The sequence below is a fragment of the Perognathus longimembris genome, chromosome 23, assembly GCF_023159225.1.
Source record: "Perognathus longimembris pacificus isolate PPM17 chromosome 23, ASM2315922v1, whole genome shotgun sequence".
NCBI lineage: Eukaryota > Metazoa > Chordata > Mammalia > Rodentia > Heteromyidae > Perognathus > Perognathus longimembris.
The window spans coordinates 11,588,074-11,606,314 of record NC_063183.1 but is presented as its reverse complement, the minus strand read 5'-3'; the positions used below and the strand labels follow the sequence as shown (position 1 = coordinate 11,606,314).

Below are 18,241 nucleotides of genomic sequence, written 5' to 3'. Positions count from 1 at the left end.
GCACCCGCTTCCCTGGGCCGTGGCTCTACATCCGGGCCTCACATGGGCTTCCCAGGGACTGCCAGCTGTGTACGGCGGGAAGCGGATCCACTGCTTAAGCATCATTCTTTGCCCCTTAGGGCGTGAGTGGGGGGAACCAGCACCCCCATACAATCGCCATGTGCCACAAAGGTCCTCCCTCACCCTGGGCAGCCAAGGCTGGAGTCCCGCTGACCACTCCTGGGTCACTGAACTCCTTCAGCTTCCCCGATCTCCACACCTTGGCTCTGCCCACCAGCTCCATGTGCACTTTCATGCAATCCATTCTTCCTCCCTAGCTGTCAAATTGAGACTTCCTAGCTTGACGTTTGGTGGCTCACGGCTGTGATCCTAGCTACCTGGGAGGCCGAGACTGGAAGGGTTGTGGCTGGAAGCCAGCCAGGGTAGAAAAGTTTCAGAGACTTCCTCCCCTCCCCATTTCTCAACTTAGAGCTGGTGGGGTGGGGGTGGGGGTAGATAGCATACCTCTGTGACCCTGCCTTTGTCTGGAAGCCTAAAATAGGCAGACTGCCCAGACGCTGCCAAGGGCAGGAAGCAAGACCCTACCTCAAAAATAACCACTGCAAGCCGGGCGCCAGTAGCTCACGCCTGTAATCCTAGCTCCTCAGGAGGCTGAGATGAGGGTAGTGGTTTGAAGCCAGCCTGGGCAGAAACTAATTCATGACATTATGATCTCCAGTAAGCCACTCAGAAAAAAACTATAAGTGGTGCTGTGGCTCAATTGGTAGAGCCCTAGCCTTCAGCACAAAGAAGCTCAGAGACAGCGCCTAGGCCCTGAGTTTAAGCCCCAGGACTGGCAAAAAAATAATAAAATAAAATAACCACTGGAAACATAAGTTGGAAGGGAGACTGGAAATGTGGTTCAAGAGGTAGAGAATCGGACTAGCAAGCAGAAGGCCCTGAGTTCAAACTTTGGCGCTATTAAAATAAATATAAACAACAAAAACCCTGGGACTTCATCTAAGCCACCCCCACCCCCCAGTTCTCCCAGAGCGGGTGTACCCTGCATGCTCTAACCCAGGCTAGGTTGCCTGAAGCCCAGGGGCCTGTGACATGCAGAGGAGGTCTTGGGGTGTGTGTGTGGCCAGGGTGTCAAGTTACCATGGCAGCCCTACCTCGTTATTTTTAGACTCCCCCCCCCCCCCCCGCCCTGGTGCTAACCAGAGCCAGATGCACAGATTCTCCATTCCCGCCTAAATGTCCTGCGTAAAGAGAACTGGGGGGGGGGGGGGCTTCAGAGAGAGCCAGGGGCCGTGGGTGGGGGGACTCCTTCCTCCTGTCCCCCTGCACCTATGTCACCCTATCTTGGACAAGCCCAGGCCAACAGCACAGCCAACACAGACAGCCCAGGTTCCCCTGCCATGCCAGCACCCTCTTCCCTCAATCCAGCTGCCACTGCCGTTAACCCGCTACCCTAAGCCCGGGAACATGCTCTCACACACGAGCTTACACGCACACACGTGCCCTCTTGCACAAGCCCCCTTTGCCCGCCTCTGCCTCCCTCTAATACCAGTGCCAGGAATGGAACAGTAATCCCGGAGGGGCTGATGGCCTGACCCCGCTAGGCCACAGAGCTGGGCACGGGCCACAGATTGCAACACACACAATTCCCTGACCCCTCCCCCGGGAGGTGGCTCAACCCTGGCCTCCCAAACACACCAGGCTGGATGGCCAGGCGGGCCAAGGCCGTCCCATTGGCCTGGAAAGGTATTTATAGTTTCGTCTCGACAGACTTCCTCTCTGTCATGTCTGTCCCAGTGTACTCTGACAAAACCCTGAACCTCACTGATCTCCACCACTAGGGACCCTCCCCCAAGAGAGGCCAGAGGGTACAGAAGCGTATGGGGGGGGAGCAGAGGGCTTTGTAGGCCTGGCTGAACCACCAGCCGATTGTCCCCGAGTGTCACCATCACTGGGGCCTGGAAAACTGACCTAATTGTGCCTAAATGCAAGAGGTTTTAGCTCCTGCTATAAAACAGGAGACAGCCCGAAGAGGTAAAAAAAAAAAAAAAAAAAAAAATCAGAGTGCAAATACTTGTGTGGCCAAATGAATAATGTTGTGTCTGTGTGTGTTAGTCCTGGGGCTTGATCTCAGGGCCTGGGCACTGTCTCTGAGCTTTATTTTGCTCAAGGCTGGCACTCTACCACCTAAGCCACAGCTCCGCTTCCAGCTTTTCGGTAGTTAATTGGAGATAAGAGTCTCACAGACTTTCCTGCTCGGGCTGGCTTTGCACCATAATCCTCAGTTCTCAGCGTCTTGAGTAGCCAGGATCACAGGTGTGAGCCACTGACACCAGGCTTGTCTTCATAACTAAATGCCCTTGTGCGTGCACGCACACACATGTGCGTGTGTGTGTGCCTAGCCTGAGAAGGGGTCCTCCTCCGTGGGTGGGGTCCATCTCCCTAACTTCCCACACCACCTCCCCTTCCCAGATGGCAGGTGGATGTCAATTCCTCCACTGAGGGGCAGAGATGGCTGGGGGCTGGAGCGGTAGGGCCTGTCCAGGGCCTGCTCTCCCTGCTCTCTGCTCCCACCCAGTCCCCTGTCCCTGTGGGGGGTGGAGCCAGTAGAAATCCAAAATCCTTCAGTGGGAGAACAGGTTCTGCACCTTCCTGCCACCCCCACGGCCCTCCCTGGGCTGTGGGCTGGGCACCGACCTGCCAAGGCCCTGTGGGGCATCTTTCCTGGTCTTCCCCACAAGTGTCCTCCTCATTACTTGCAACCCACCAAGGCATCTCCAGGAAGAGAAATTGGTATTGGAGGTGGGGGTGGAGCCTGCAGGGAGAGTGCACAGCCTGGTGCCCGCACTTAGACTTTGGAGACCTTGAGTAACAGACCGGGCACCCAGGCCTGGGTTTCCCCACCTGCCATCCAGGGAGAGTGCTGGCAGTGGCACAGGGTGGGGCTCACCAGGAGGAGGAAGGAGGGGCCAGCTCGGGGAGGCCATTCGCTCAGCCACCCTCTGCTCATGGGATCCTGTCCCTCCTTGGTCCTATCTGGGGAACCAGAGAAGAGAAAGCTAGTGCCTGGGTTCTAGCTGAAGTGCAGAGGACTAGAGAGGTTCCTTTTGCCCCAAGTGGTGATTAAAACATATATATATATATATATATATATATATATGTATGTTAGCGTTTTAATGCATATGTACATGTCTTAACATATATGTTTTAATATACATATTATGTAATATGTACTATATACATTTTTAATTTTTTGCCAGTCCTGGGACTTGAACTCAGGGCCTGAGCACTGTCCCTGGCTTCTTTTACCACTTGAGCCACAGCGCCACTTCGGGCTTTTTCTGTGTATGTGGTACTGAGGAATCAAACCTAGGGCTTCATGCATGCTAGGCAAGCACTCTACCACTAAGCCACATTTCCAGCCCCTGTGCTATAAATTTATTTTGAATATATTCTGTATGTATATAAAATATGCACATAACATGTATGTTTCCATATATGCATGTATGTGCACTTTACTATGCATATATTACATGTGTTACTGATATTTGCATATAAATGTCTGCGTATGTAAGTCTGTAATCGCCATGAAATACAATCACAACACTGTCTAGCAGTAGCACTGTCACACCTCCAACATCCTCCCCAACCAAAAAATAGTGTACCCACAAGACATAGTAAAAATAACAAGTGTGACAAGAAATGTACTCACACTACCTTACGTATGTAACTGTAACCCCTCTGTGCGTCACCTTGACAACAAAATTAAATTTAAAATACAAATACAGGAAGAAAAGAAATAGTAAAAAATAAAACAACGGCCCCCTAGCCGAGCCCCAGCACCTGCCACTCCGTCCCTCCCGGTCCAGCAGAGCGTGAGCGGGGCGCCGCCCTTCCCCGGACCGCTCCGCCCGCGCCCCTGGGCGCCCCGGGTGGGATTCCCCACCCACCCCCTCCCACCCACCCAGCCCCTAGGGGGTCGGGGCATCACCCAGGTCGCTCCCCGCCGCTGGGCGGCGCCGCCGAGCCGGGGCCGCGCGGGCACCCGCGAGGACCCCACGGCCCGGCCGGGGCGCAGCGAGCCGAGATTCCGGATCCGCGGGGGCTGCTCGGACGCCCAGAGCCCCCGCGACTCTCGGAGGCTGGGAGGGGGCCGGGACCGCCCGGGCTCCTCCCCGAACTTTTCCCGCCCGCCTCGGCGGCGCGGAGGGCGACGAGTGCGGTCGGGGGACGGTGGGGTGGGGGCCGGGACGGACCGGAGACTCCAGGCGGCGGAGTGAGACCCCGGGACCGAGGGTAGGGATCCCGGGACGGCGGGGTGGGGACCCCCTCGGCGGAGGCGGGATCCCCCGGACGGAGGTGGGGGAACCGCCGGACGGAGGGTAAGGACTCCAGGACGGAGGGGGGACCCGGGGCGGCTGGGGGGACCTCGGGGCGGAGCGGGCCCTGCGGCCGCGCCGGCGAGGCGCCCCGGGAGCCCTGCCCGCCGGGGGTCCCCGTCGCACGGCCCGCGCCTCGCCCCCTCCGGAGCGCCTGCCACCCCGACCCCTCCGGGCCCCGAAGAGCCGCGGCCGCGCCCCGCTGCCCCTGGCGGCGCCCGAACCCCGCTCCGCGCCCGGCCCCAACTCACCGGCGCGGGCGACTGGACGGAGACGGACGGGGTGCGAGGTGCGGCGCTGTGCGGTGTGGAAGGTCCGGGCCCGGACGGGGCCGCCTCCTCCCGCCGCCCCGGGCCCGCCCTGCCCCGCCCCGGGCCCGCCCCGGGCCCGCCCCCTGCTCCTGTTGTCAGCACCCCGGGCCGCGGGGCGGGCGGCGGGGCCGGGGCGGGAAAGGCGGCGCCCGGGTCCCCGCCCGCCACCGCGCTGGGCTGGAGTTGGGGGCGGGGTCAAGAGCGCCAGGCCCGTGGAGCCGGGGGGTGGGGGGGGGGGCTGGGAGGGGCGGGGGCGGTGTCTGCAGCTGCCCCCCTGGCTTCTCCCTTCCTCTCCACCGTTCGGATGAGCGGTGAGGGAACCGGGCGCCCCTCTTTAGAAGCGCCCCTTCTCTGGTACTTTGATTAACTTGGGGAGCGCGTTGTTAGACGCTGGATTCAGTTTCCCCCTCTGGAAATGGGGATGGTGAGAGGACCTCTGACGCTGGAAAGCCAATCACACACCCCGGCCCCGCTCACAGGAAGTGCCCCAGAAATGTGCGCCTGGCCCTGGGACCGGGGAGCAGGGGAGCGGGGCCGTGGGACAAGGCCAAGACTCTCCAGCCACTGCCTTCGCTGTCCCCAAACAGTCTACACACACCTCAAGTCCTTTGAACCCATGGCCCTTGGTGTCATTGTCCCTGAAGACTGACATCATCCAAAGACTAGGAGATGCCCTTCCTCCCAGCCTCAGTTTCCCCATCTGAAAGCAGAGGCCTGAGTAGGCAGCTTGAACTCTGAACAGTGTGTGCAAGGCCATATTTAAAAATTCCAAGAAATTCTGAAACAGGGCCAGGACATCTTGCAGCCTTTTGTTGTTGTCGTTTGATTTTTGTTTTTATCTTTTTTTAACAGGTGGGTGTGTTCATTGCACAGGCCAGAAATGCAAGGCAATTGATTTGTGCCATTGATAAGAAACACCCATAGCCTAGGAGAGTGGACACCATGTCTAAATTGGTAAGCATCTTTTAAAATCTTATTGAGGCTCTAGACATTTTTAGGGGATGCAAAATATACCCCTCCTCACCCACCCAAAGGCTCACCAAACTCCCAGCCTCTGAACTTCCCCAGTTGACTGCTAAGGTCCTAGTATTTTTATTGTTTGGGAGTGTGGAGGTATAGGGCTTGAACTCAGGGCCTGGGCCCTGTTCTGAGCTTTTTCCTTCAAGGCTAGCCCTCTAACCACTTTGAGCTACAGCTCCACTTCTGAAAGTCCTTTTAAATTATGTGATCATTGAAGATGTTCAAACACTGGAAGATTACACCTGTAATCCTACTCAAGAGGCTGACACCTGAAGGGTAGTAGTTCAAAGCCAGCCCAGGCAGAACAGCTTGAGAGATTCGATCTCCAATTAGCCAGAAATGTGCAGGAGACATGGCTTAAGCGGTAGAGTGAGAAGCAGAGCAAGTGCAAGGCTCTGAGTTCAAGCTGCAGCGGTCAGAAAGGAATTCATTTCAACGAAGGCTGGCTTAGAGCTCAGCAGCTTCCAGGAAGAGAAATAAGTTTCTGCCATTTGTTGAATACCCATACTGGGACTTGAACTCTGGCACTATCCCTTTGCTTTTTGTGCTCAAGGCTAGCACTCTTCCAGCTTTTTAAGGGCTAATTTGAGATGAAACTCTCATGGAGTTTGCTGCCCAGATTGGCTTCCAACCTCCATCCTCCGATCTTGGCCTCTTTCATAGCTAGGAATATGAGCCATCTGCACTTTTACTTTAGGACAGTTATTTTTACAAACATCCTCCTTCAATGTAACAACAAACCAATCACCGTAGTTCAAGTCGGTAATCCCAGCAACTCGGTTGTCACAGGTAGAAAGATTATGGTTGAGGCCATTCTTGGCAAGAATGGAATGACTCTGTCTGGAAAAATGATCTAAAGCAAGAAAATATCTAGGAATCGCCCTTAGGTGGCACAGCAGCTGCCTAGCAAGTATGAGGTGTTGAGTTCAAATCCCAGTACCGCTAGAGAATAAATAATAAATAAATAAATCCTTCTTTTATCTTCCTTTATGAAGAAACTGAGATTCAGAGAAGCTATGAAAATACTCTGCCCAAAGACTCTATACAGGGGAACTCAGACCTACTATGTAACACCCCCTTCTCCTGTCTGTCCCCAACTAGCAGCTACTGAAGGCCAGCAGTCTTGCTGAAGCTGTCATCTGACCATACCACCCCCACCCCACCTGAAGGGGTGTTCACAGGAGGGAAAATAACTTTGTTTAGTTTAATATATTTATTTAAAAGGAAGCCGTCCCTTGCCAAGGTAAACAGAAAACAAGTGCCACCCTCAAAAATAAAAAATAAAAAGAAAGAAAGGAAAAGAGAGAAATATCCTCACAAATATAAACACAACCAAAATAAAAGTGTTTGTAAACTTCAGCCAGATGCTGATACCTGAGCACGCCCGGTAGCCTAAGGCTTCCCTAAAACAGAGAAGGGATAGCTGGGCACCGGTGGCTCACACCTGTCATCCTAGCTACTCAGGAGGCTGAGATCTGAGGATCAAGGTTGGAAGCCAGCCCAGGAGGGCAAGAAAGTCTATGAGACTCTTATCTCTAATAAGCTCCTCAAAGGAAAAAAAAAAAAGCTGGAAGTGGAGCTGTGGCTCAAGTGGTAGAATGCTAACCTTGAACAAAAACCAACAATCAAAGCTCAGGAGCAGGGCCCAAGCCTCAGGATCACACACACACACACACACACACACACACACACACACACACGGACCAAACAAGCCCTGTTGGGTTAAAAGCAGGCCAGCTAGAGGATTCTCTCTGGGGTCATCACTAGAAAAGGGAATCTGCTCTTGCCTCGTGATACCAGGTGTGGCCTTCTCCTCCGCCACCTGCTGCTGGGCCTCCCTAGGGTGGGGTGTGTCCCAAACCGAAAAGGGAACCCTCACCAATCCGAGCCACTCCCGTTTCCAAACCCTATTCCCTGAGCCCCACCCACCCACCCCATTCATCCCCTACCTCTTTTTTCTCCCTCAACACACCCCTGTCTTTCCGAAACCTGCCCCATATCTGCCTGTATCTGCAGTCTTGAGTGTTGCAATAAGCCTGAAACTTCAGCATGCCGTGGGAGGGAGGGAGGGTGTGTCGGATGGAGCTCTGAATGCCCAATGCCAGCCACCTGTATAAGTAGTCCTAAGGGCTCTCACTCCAGCACATGCAGGTGTGTGTGTGGGGGGGGGGTGAGGCTCGGACATGTGACCTGCTTCCACCAATGAGAAGTCAAAAGACAGCACACGTGCAAAGACTGGACATCGGCTTGGCAGGCAGTTGGCCCTCTTGCATGCCGTTCCCAGGAACAGACTCTACCTCTGGTGGCTCACTAGTCCCAGAAACAAAAACAAAAGGCAGGTGGAATAGCATTCCTCTAGTTAACCTGACGCAGTCCAGGTCACAGCCCAGCCCAGCCAGGCTGCAGGCTGGTGAGTAACAAATGCATATTTATTGTTGCAAGGCTTTCTGGCTCGTTGCCACCTTGCAATGGCTGGCTGCTAGAAGTACCATCTTAGCATCAGCACTGTGGGTCCCACCCTGTAATCCTATCTATGTAGGAGGCTGAGATCTGAGCACTGGCCAGTCTGGGCCAAGAAAGTCCATGAGACTCCTTATCTCCAATGAATCACCAAAGAGCCAGAAGTGGGGCTGTGACTCCAAGTGGTAGAGCACTAACTTTGAGCTTTACCACATGGTAAAGAACTAAGATTCTGCTCCACCCAGCCCCCAACCAGGAGCAGAGGCCTTTGATCCATCCCATTCATGGCCCAGATTGCCACTGTCCTGTGAGGCTGGGGTCTACCCTCCCCAGCCAAGCCTTTGGATGAGACCCCACCTGTAGCCCACACCTCACCTGGAAACCCGAAGGCAGGGGACCTAGTAAACCCTGCCCAGACTCCTGACCCACAGAAACTGTGAGATCATAAATGTGTGTTGCTTTAAGCTGCTAAATGATGGGGTAATTTGCTACATAGCAATAGATAACAAACATGCACACTAAGAATAGAATTAATCTTGATGATTCAGATTTGGTGAGGGACAGGGGTAGGTCCTAGTCATAAATCTTCGTGTCCATCACCAGTGTGAAGCTCTGCTTCCCAACCAAGGGTGACCAGTGGCTCTCGGGGATGAGAGATGCAAACTTCTTATGCTGGATGATCGTGTTGGATTGATGGGACCATGCCCCTTCCTCTTTACTTCAGGACACAGGCGCTCAGACAGGCCTGCACCTAGGGTATTTGTTTTTGCAGGAATGAGGGACAATAAATGATGAACCACACTTCCTGACTACTAGAAGCTTCTGCTGGCCAGTGCCTCACACCTGTCATCCTAGCTACTCAGGAGACTGAGATCTGAGGATCGTGGTTCGAAGCCAATCCAGGGCAGAAAAGTCTGTGAGATTCTTCTCTCCAGTTAAATACACACACAACAGCAACCCAAAGTGGAGCTATGGCTAAGGTGGTAGAGCACTAAAAGCTCAAGGACAACACCTAGGCCCTGAGTTCAAGCCCCAGGATTGGCACAAAATAAAATAAAATTTCTGTTCACATTTCATTCACAAAGCAAGTCCCATGCTACCTTCTCCCACTGTTTCATCTTTCAGGATCCGGCAGGGACTTTGTGTCTACCCCTACAGCTGTCTGCATTTCTGGATGTGGTATGCAACAAATGCCTTGGAAGTTCTCCAAGCAACAGCGACTCTTGGCTACTCCTCCAGATGTGGGTCAGGATGTCCAGACACATAGAGACCTCTGGAGACCATTTCCTCCCATCCCCTACCTCCACAGACTGTGTGGGGGCTGGATGGAGACAACATGAGCCCCAGTGTCTCCCAACATCCAGATGGGAGCCCTGGGTCTCCATGTTTCTTTTCCTCAGGATGGAAGGCAACTTCAGGATCCAACATTTTTTTTTCAGTCATGGGACTTGGACTTGGGGCCTGGGCACTGTCATTGAGCTCTTTTGCTCAAGGCTAGTGCTCTGACACTTTGAGCCACAGTGCCACTTCTGGCTTTTGAGTGGTTCATTGGAGGTAAGAGTGGCATAGGGACTTTTCTGCCTGGGCTGGCTTCGAACCATGATCTTCAGATCTCAGCTTTCTGAGTAGCTAGGATGACAGGAGTGAGCCACTGGCACCTGGCTAGGATCCATTTCTTCCGCCTCGACGCTACTGTCTTGAACTTCCTGCAAAGAGAATTGGAATTCAGGAAGCCCTCTCTGCCTCTGCCTGCGTCTGCATGCCCCCATGGCTCCTGCTTCCAGCACTCTCTTCCTGTGGAAGTGTTGTCTTCAAAACAGAGTCCCAGAAATGAACCCTCTGTGCGGGAGTGTCTAGATCTGAAGAGCAGAGCATGAGAGGGAGCTGGGACGGCCATTTGCCTCTGCTCCTTCATCGTTCATGGTGGTTCTTTCCAAAGTTTAGAAAATTAGTAAAAAACAAAACAAAACAAAAACCCCTAATAATACAAATATCACCCATTTGACTCGTCATCAAGAAGTTTAATGATTAAACACAGTGAGCACAGAATTCCCAGCTCTGTGCTACAGCCACACTATCCTGGGCTTTTTTTCTTTTTTAGTGGTACTGGCATTTGGACCCATGGCTTGGTGCTTGCTAGGCAGGTACTCCACCACTTGAGCCATGCCCCCAGCCCATTTTTACTCCTAATTATTTTTCAGGTAGCATGTCCCATGTTTAACTCGATAACACGATCCTCCTACTTCCACTGCCTGAGCGGCTGAGATCACAAGTGTACACTGCCACCCCTGGGCCTATGGTTTACATGAAGTCTCTACATCTTCTTATCTGGGCCAGTCTTGAACCTTGATCCTCATGGTCATTGCCTCCTGACTAGCTGTGGTGACAAGCAAGAGTCTTGACTTGGGCTTTTTCATGGCATCTAGAAAAAGCCACCAAGTATCCCAAATACAGTGCAGTCAGACACCTGCAATCCTAATTATTCAGGAGTCTGAGGCCTGAAGGGTCTCAGAAGCCAGCCCAGGCAGAAAAATCTGAAAGACTCTATCTCTAATTAATCTGGAAAATGCTGGACTGGAGGCATGGCTCAAGTGGTAGAGCAAGCACCAGCCAGGAGCGAGAAAGCAGAACAAGAATGTGAGTTCCTGAATTAAAGCCTTGGTACACACACACACACACACACACACACACACACACACGCATGTACGCACGCGCGCACACACACTGTGCTATGATCACTAGACACTCTGGTAAAACTGAACTATACAACTTGTGGGTGGGGACAGGAGGGCAAAACTGAGAGAGAGAGTGAGGGAAGGGATTACATTGTCCAAAAGGAAATGTACTCTTTTCCTGACTTCATAAGTGTCACCACTCTATACATCACCTTTATAATCATAATACTTTTTTTTTTGCCTGTCCTAGGGCTTGAACTCGGGGCCTGGGCTCCCTGTGCCTCTCTGTGCTCAAGGCTAGCACTCTACCACTTGAGCCACAGCACCACTTCCAGCTTTTTCTATGTATGTGGTACTGAGGAATTGAACCCAGGGCTTCATGCATGCTAGGCAAGCATTCTCTCCCACTAAACCACATTCCCAGCCCATAAAATTTTTTAACAGCTGTATTGTGCGCAGAAGGAGCACAGATGTCTGGCTGAGGTGTTCCCATTACAGAGATATTTGGCACTGTGAACCCCAAACCCTCCTGCTTCACTTGGGGGGGGTCCCAGTTTTCAGGAAGAGCATTGGCCCTGTAAGGCTAGAGCATAGAGCTCTTTCTCCCAGAGTTTAATTTCCTTGAGAAGGTAACAGAAAGAGGCAAAGTAAACAGAAAGTGAAGAGGTAACCAGAAGTAAGAAAATAACTGGAAGTGGAAAGGTGACCAGAACTGGAAGTAGGTGCTCTCTACCACCGCCATCTTTGCCACACCATGTCTGGAGGCCAGGGCGGCTCACAGAAGCCAGCCATCCCCCAGAAGCCCCCAACACAGCGGGCTGCCTTGGCCTATCTTCTGAAAAGAACAGAGTACAATGCATCACCATCTTGAAGATCATTTTCTCTGTGTGTGTGTGTGTGTGTGTGTGTGTGTGTGTGTGTGTGTGTGTCCTAGGGGTTGGGCGCTGTGCCTGAGCTTTTGTGCTTAAGACTGGTGCTCTGCTACTTGAACCACTGCTCTACTTCTGGCTTTTGGGGGTACTTAACTGAAGATAAGAGTCTCACAGACTTTCCTGCCTGGGCTGGCTTCGAACTTTGATCCTCAGATCTCAGCCTCCTGAATAGCTAAGGATTATAGGCAAGAAATATTTTTTTGAAATCCCTTCTGTTATTACTGTCCTGAGAGAGGGGGCCACGCCCCTGGAAGCCTTGCTCTGGGAGCCTATGAGGACATCCTTTGTACTTTTCTAAATATTTTTAGCTTTTCAAAACAGCATCCTTCCTTTCCTTTCCATCTGCCAGACAATTGCTCAAGGAAATAATATTTTTCCAGTCCCCCATTTAACGTATACTTAGTATGAATCTCCTTTGTGCCAGACATTGGTTGGGACTCTGGACATAAACATGTCCCAGTCCTGTGGGACTGAATAACAATGCTGGACAGTGCTACTTATTATCCTTTTGTTTTTCTTTCTGAGATGGCTGGGTATCTTTTTATCCATGAGTTGTCTCACTCTAAGACTGTGGAAATACCTTCCCCCTCTCTCCTGAAAGGGAGTCACGTGGGGCTGGGAATATGGCCTAGTGGTAGAGTGCTTGCCTCATGTACATGAAGCCCTGGGTTCGATTCCTCAACACCACATATATAGAAAACGGTCAGAAGTGGCGCTGTGGCTCAAGTGGCAGAGTGCTATCCTTGAGCAAAAAGAAGCCAGGGACAGTGCTCAGGCCCTGAGTTCAAGCCCAGGGCTGGCAAAATAAAAAGGGGGGGGAGTCATGTGGGGCTTGGATAGAAGGTCCAGCTGTCTAGGAAATCTTGTGCCTCCAGCTTCAATGCACTGCACTCCTAGCCCCGTAGCTGGAAACAGAAAGACAGACAGCAGGAATTCCTGACCATTTCCAGGCAGGCGGACACGGACAACAGCCATGGTGGCCAGACTGGACTTCTGATCGTAAGGCCTTATACCTGGAAACTCTGGAATTTTACCCCTACGTGGATTAAAATCCTTCTGCACGCAGCCCGGGTCTATTTGTGGTCCTCCACCCCCATCCTGTTGGATTCCCAATGGGAAGTGGGCATCCAGGGTAAGGCACTGGGGATAAACTTCCCAGGGCCGAGATTCCAGGGGTGTGCTACCAGGACAGTGGTTTGTTGAGGGGTCTGTCAGGGCTGGACTGCCGTGGGGACACAGTAATGAATGATGGTGACGTAGTTCCTGACCAGGGAGGGGTGGGGACAATCTGGTGCAGGAGCATGAAATAGGAAGCAAAGAAGCACACAGACAATTCCATTTTCTGTCCACCGCTCCTCAGGAAGCAAGGAAGATCAGCGATAAAGGAATCAAAACATGGCAAGATAAACAAGCAGGCTCGGGGAGGGATTTGTAGTTCCTGGGTAGGGAAAAGGAGGGAGGAGAATCAGAATCGCCAGGGAAGGCCTGTGGAAGAAGACATTCGCTTTTTAAATTTGAAAGGTGGGTGGGCATTCAGGAAGTGGTTCGAAGATTCTAGAATGAATGCCCCTCTCATCCACAGTCCCACAATGAGGCGGAACCTGAAGGACTGAGCTCAGGTTGTAAGGTTCCTCAGAGGATTGCATCAGATTGACCCAGACCAGGGCAAAAGCACAAGACCCTGCCTGAAACAAACAACAACTAAATGCAAAAGGCCTGGGGCATGGCTCAAGGGGTAGAGCGCGCCCTGGGTGCTCACCCTAGTTCTACCAGCAAGCAGTACTCAGTAGGAGGGAGATGGTGCTGGCCATTCAACAGGGCAGGTCCATCCCATCCACCCTCACCCTGGGGTCCACTCCACTCACCCCCTCAGCACATCAGGCAAGTTGGAAAAACACTGAAGTGGAAGAAACTGGCCCAGAGAGGGGGCTTCACCTACTCAAGGTCACACAGCAGGTCGGGGAGCCAGCCCAGCCTGAGAACCCAATGCTTTTGCTCCCAGTCCAACACAGTTCTCCTGCTTCTGATATCTGCTCTTAGGAAAGAGCTTGCAGGCCTCAGGCCAGCGACAGCATCCAGAGTTGAAGCGCATTGTTTTGCCTTGTGATATTTATTCTCCTGGTTTCCTTCCATTCAAGCTGGAGAGTCTGAGAAGTTCGCCTCAGGACTGGGGACGTGGCTTCGTGGTGAAGGCTTCCCGCATGGAAGGCCCTGGGTTCCTTTCCCAGCATCCCACCTCCTCCACCCCCACCACACACACACTAAGATTTTCTTTTTCAGGTTAACACACATTTCCGTGTGGGCTGAGTGGGGTGGGTCACATCTGCAGTCCCAGCTACTGGGCGGTAGGAGGACGATGGTCTGAGCGGGCTGCAGCTCAGGCGGTGAGAGTGAGGTCTTCCACTGTCCCCCCCCCCACCCGAATGTCAGTGGTCCTCGCCCTCCATTCCTGACCGCCACAGTCCAGCTCCGGCGCTTCTCAGCCTCTACTGCCAAGCCAGGCCCTGTGCGCGCCCCTCCTGGCAAGGCAGAGGCCCCGTGTCGCCCCAGAGGGCCTCCCCTCTGCAGGGCGCAGTGCCACCTCGCCCTGGCACCAGGGCCGGCCACGCCCCACGCTCGCCCGACCAGTTGGCCCACACCACCCACATGCCAGGATCCAGGACGGCACACGGCATGACCCGGCTTGCCTGCGCCTGTCCCCCCCGTGCAGGCTGCTCCCCACCCAGGCCCAGGTGCTGGGGGAGGGGAGGGGCCCCCTGCCCGGGGGGCTCCTGCTATGTGCCCAGGCTCTCGATGGGGGGGAGGTGACCCAGAGTTTGTGCCCAGGGGCATTGGAGCAGGTGTGGTCCTCAGGGAAGGAAGGAGGGGCTCTGGGGTGACCTCTTCTTCTCTCACTGGGCCTCAGTTTCCCCATCTACAAACGGGACAAAGAACTCCCACAGGGTAACTCTGAGTTCTGAGGTTTACCTGGGGCCACACACACTCGATCATCCCACTCATTCATTCATTCGTTCATTCATTCAAACTCTTTCCTTTTGAATGTGCCAGTCATATGCCAGGGACTCTGCCCTGCCCAGAGAGGCCACAGAAGGCAAAGCACTCTTGCGGGGGTTTTGCCAAACAAGAGGAGTCAGATGAGAGCCAGTCAACAAACCCACCGGCAAGATATCCCCAGCTGGAGATGAAGAAAATGCAGCTGGAATTGTGGGGGCCCTTGACCGCCCGGGTCAGCAAGGGGCTGCTGGGGCCCTGGGAAGCCTCTCTTGGGACTCCTTCAATGGCAGCTACAATGACAAGAAGGAGCCACTGCGAGAAGGGAGGTGTGGAGCTGACTGTTTTTTGAGTGGAAGGAACAGCGGCATGTGCCAACGTCCTGGGGTGAGAAGCAGTTTGTCTTGTGGGAAATAAAATATCACTGTGGCTGGAAACAAGAGACCACGGGGCAGGAAGTGAGGTCAGGGGTCCCACTTGGGCCTGGAGGGGGGCTCGATGCTGACTCTGAGTTCGGCAGGGCCTCCCAGCCCCTACCAGGGGCGCCAGAGGGGCCATCACCCGGCCCTCTCCACCCAGATGACCACAGAGGCATCACCCACCTCCTGGCCATGGGAAGAGCAACCTCTTACTGGACGCCCCCTTCCACATCTGCATGGGGAGAATGCAAAAGAGAATGGACTGTGGGAAGAGGGTCCGGGGCATGAGGCAGCGGATGCCACCACTGGGGCTGCTGTGCACTGCACCCCAAGCTCACCCACATCCAACCCCGATTCTGTGTCCCTTTCCCTGTTCTCTGAGCCCTGCCCCAGTCATCCCTCCCTTACCCCAGGACTTCTGTGGCTCTGCTGGGCTTGAACTCAGGGCCTGGGCGCTGTCCCTGATCTCGTTCACTCAAGGCTGGTGTTCTACCACTTGAGCCACAGCTCCACTTGCAGCTTTTTGGTGATTCATTGGAGATAAGAGTCTCACTGACTTTTCTGCCTCCAGCTGGCTTTGAACCTCGATCCTTAGATCTCAGTTTCCGGAGTTGGATGACAGACACTTGGCTCAATTTGTCATTAAAAACTTATTATCAAAGCAGTTTATAAATACAATAATAGAATGATAAAAGTCAAATGCCTAGGACCGCCCGGCCCCTGTTAGATTGCATTATTCCAAAAAGGAAAGAGAACCGGGCACCAGTAGCTCATGCCTGTAATCCTAGCTACTCAGGAGGCTGAGATCTGAGGAGCACGGTTCAAAGTCAGCCTAGGCAGGAAAGTCCATGAGACTCTTATCTCCAATAAACTACTCAGAAAAAGCCAGAAGTAGCACTCCAGTTCAACTGCTAGAGTGCTAGCCTTGAGCACAGAGAGGCTCAGGGACAGCACCCAGGCTCCAAGTTCAAGCCCTGGGACCAGGGCGGGGGGGGGGGTGTAAAAAAAAACCTCCCCCCAAAAAGGAAAGAGGAGAGCTCAGGTATTATAGCTCATGCCTGTAATCCCAGCTACTTGGGAGGCAGAGATAGAGATGAGAGATTTGAGAACTGAGTAAGCAAAAAGTTAGTGAGTCCTCCGATCTCAACCAATTAAAAAAAAATCTGGGCATGGTGGTTTCCATCTGTCACTCCAGCCATGAAGGAAGTGAAGGTTAATGGATCAGACTGAGTCCAGTCCTTGGCAAAAACAGAAGCTCCTTACCTGAAAAATAACTAGAGTAAAAAATAAAGGTCTCGGGATGGGAATGTGGTTCAAGGGACAAAGCCCTGGGTTCCAGGCCCAGAGAAAGAGACAGACAGATGGACTGACTGACTGAGAGAACTTTGCACAATGGTGCCCTGCACAAACAGCTGGGCCCAAATGGCCCACCTGGTTGGAGGCCAGGGTGAGCCAGGCCCTGCCAACCCTGCCCGACCCCTTGCTCTGGCCCCCTTCCCAGCTCCGGGGAGTGTCCAGGGCAGAAATCCGGCCCTGCCCACCCTGGCCAGGCCTCCGTCCCCTCCTGGAAGGGGAAGCTGTTTGTTTGGGAGGAAATAGAGGAGAATGAACGGGGCCAGCTTCAAGTCAGGCTGGGCCAGACCTCCAGACCCTCACAGCTGAGGAGCAAGGGGGCCTCCTGGGGCGCAGAGGTGACCCACACCACGTCCACCCGGGGGTTGAGGGCTTTGATGCTACAGGCCTGTGGAGAGGAGCCAGAACCAAGCCTCGTCTCAGAGGGCATGGGAGGAAACCAGCTTTCCAAGCCCCAGGCCTCTCGAGGGCTGGGATTATAGGTGTGCATCATTACACTCAGACACTAAACTGTGTTCCTAAAGCTTGCTAAAAGCCTGGATGTTAAGCCAGGTACCCGTGGCCAAACACCTGTCATTCTAGCTACTCAGGAGGCTGAAATCTGAAGATCATGGTTTGAAGCCAGCCTGGGCAGGAAAGTCCATGAAAGTCTTAACTCCAACACAAAGAGAAAGCCAAAAGTGGACTGTGGCTCAAGTGATAGAATGATATCCTTGAGTGAAAAAGCTCAGGGACAGTGCTCAGGCACTAAGTTCAAGCCCCAGTCCTAAAACAAACTAACTTTGTGAAATCAATTAGGTAGATTTAGCTGTTCTAACACACACACACACACACACACACACACACACACACACACACACACACATATATCCCTAACATATGACCCTAGTGGCTCACACTTATAATCCTAGTTACTGGGGAGGCTGAGACCCAGAGGATCAAGGTTCAAGATCAACCCCAGGCAAAAAAAAAAAAAAAAAATTCTCTGAGACTCCATCTTCCATAATAACTAGAAAAAAAAGCTCTGTGTGTGGCTCAAGTGGGAGAGCACCAGGCTCACAAGGGCAAGGCCTGGCGTTCAAACATCAACAACGAACAAAAAAAGTCCATTGTGCCATACATCATAAATGTATACTTTTATAAGTTGACTTGTTTAAAAAGCGAATTTGAAAAAAAGAACAAAAATGAGCAGTGTCTTGTCTAGCAGGTGGCAGAAGGAGAAATCAGAGACACCCCAAGAGCATGAGAGGAGATGTTAGGAGGATTGAAAGCTGAGGCTGGCTGATACCCAAAGTTGATGACCTTGTTCTCAAGGTCACATTGGGGAACAGCTGGCTCCACGCTTGGAGCGGGCCCCTGGGTGCCACACAACGCCTGGGGTGGCTAGGTGAGTGCTGCCTCTGTATAAGGATCCAGCTTGAGCAATGATCAGCCACAAAGATGAGCCACAAAGCCACAGGAGGGAGGCCGGTGCACACGCCTCGGGCACCCCAGTCCAGGTCAGCCTGTGCTGGGGATGGGCGCTGTTATGCCCAGCTCCCCACCTGCCCCTGCAGCACCCTGGAGTCAGCACGCAGGCATCTGCTTCCGCCTTGTGCAGATAGATCCCAGCCCCGGAGGAATGCATGCCAGACGAGAGCAGGGTGGACGACAGCCTGGGCCTGCTCACAGCCTTAGGGCCGGCCGGCCTCAGACGTCCAG

General features: G+C 53.3%; 2 protein-coding genes across 3 annotated transcripts in view; both read right to left on the bottom strand.

Moving 5' to 3' along the window:
* The window catches only part of Emp2 (epithelial membrane protein 2), a 28,411-nt gene extending 23,708 nt beyond the window's left edge, over positions 1–4,703 (bottom strand). For both annotated transcript variants that reach the window (XM_048332591.1, XM_048332590.1), the window contains exon 1: positions 4,631–4,703. The gene's annotated coding sequence lies outside the window, so the exon portion shown is untranslated. The remainder of the gene's footprint in view (positions 1–4,630) is intronic.
* The window catches only part of Tekt5 (tektin 5), a 45,368-nt gene continuing 31,098 nt past the window's right edge, over positions 3,972–18,241 (bottom strand). Inside the window, exons 8-10 of the mRNA XM_048333083.1 lie at positions 16,830–16,928; positions 14,936–15,083; positions 3,972–4,642 (exon numbers count right to left, since the gene is read on the bottom strand). Of these exons, the coding sequence (XP_048189040.1) occupies positions 3,972–4,642; positions 14,936–15,083; positions 16,830–16,928 (918 nt within the window). The remainder of the gene's footprint in view (positions 4,643–14,935; positions 15,084–16,829; positions 16,929–18,241) is intronic.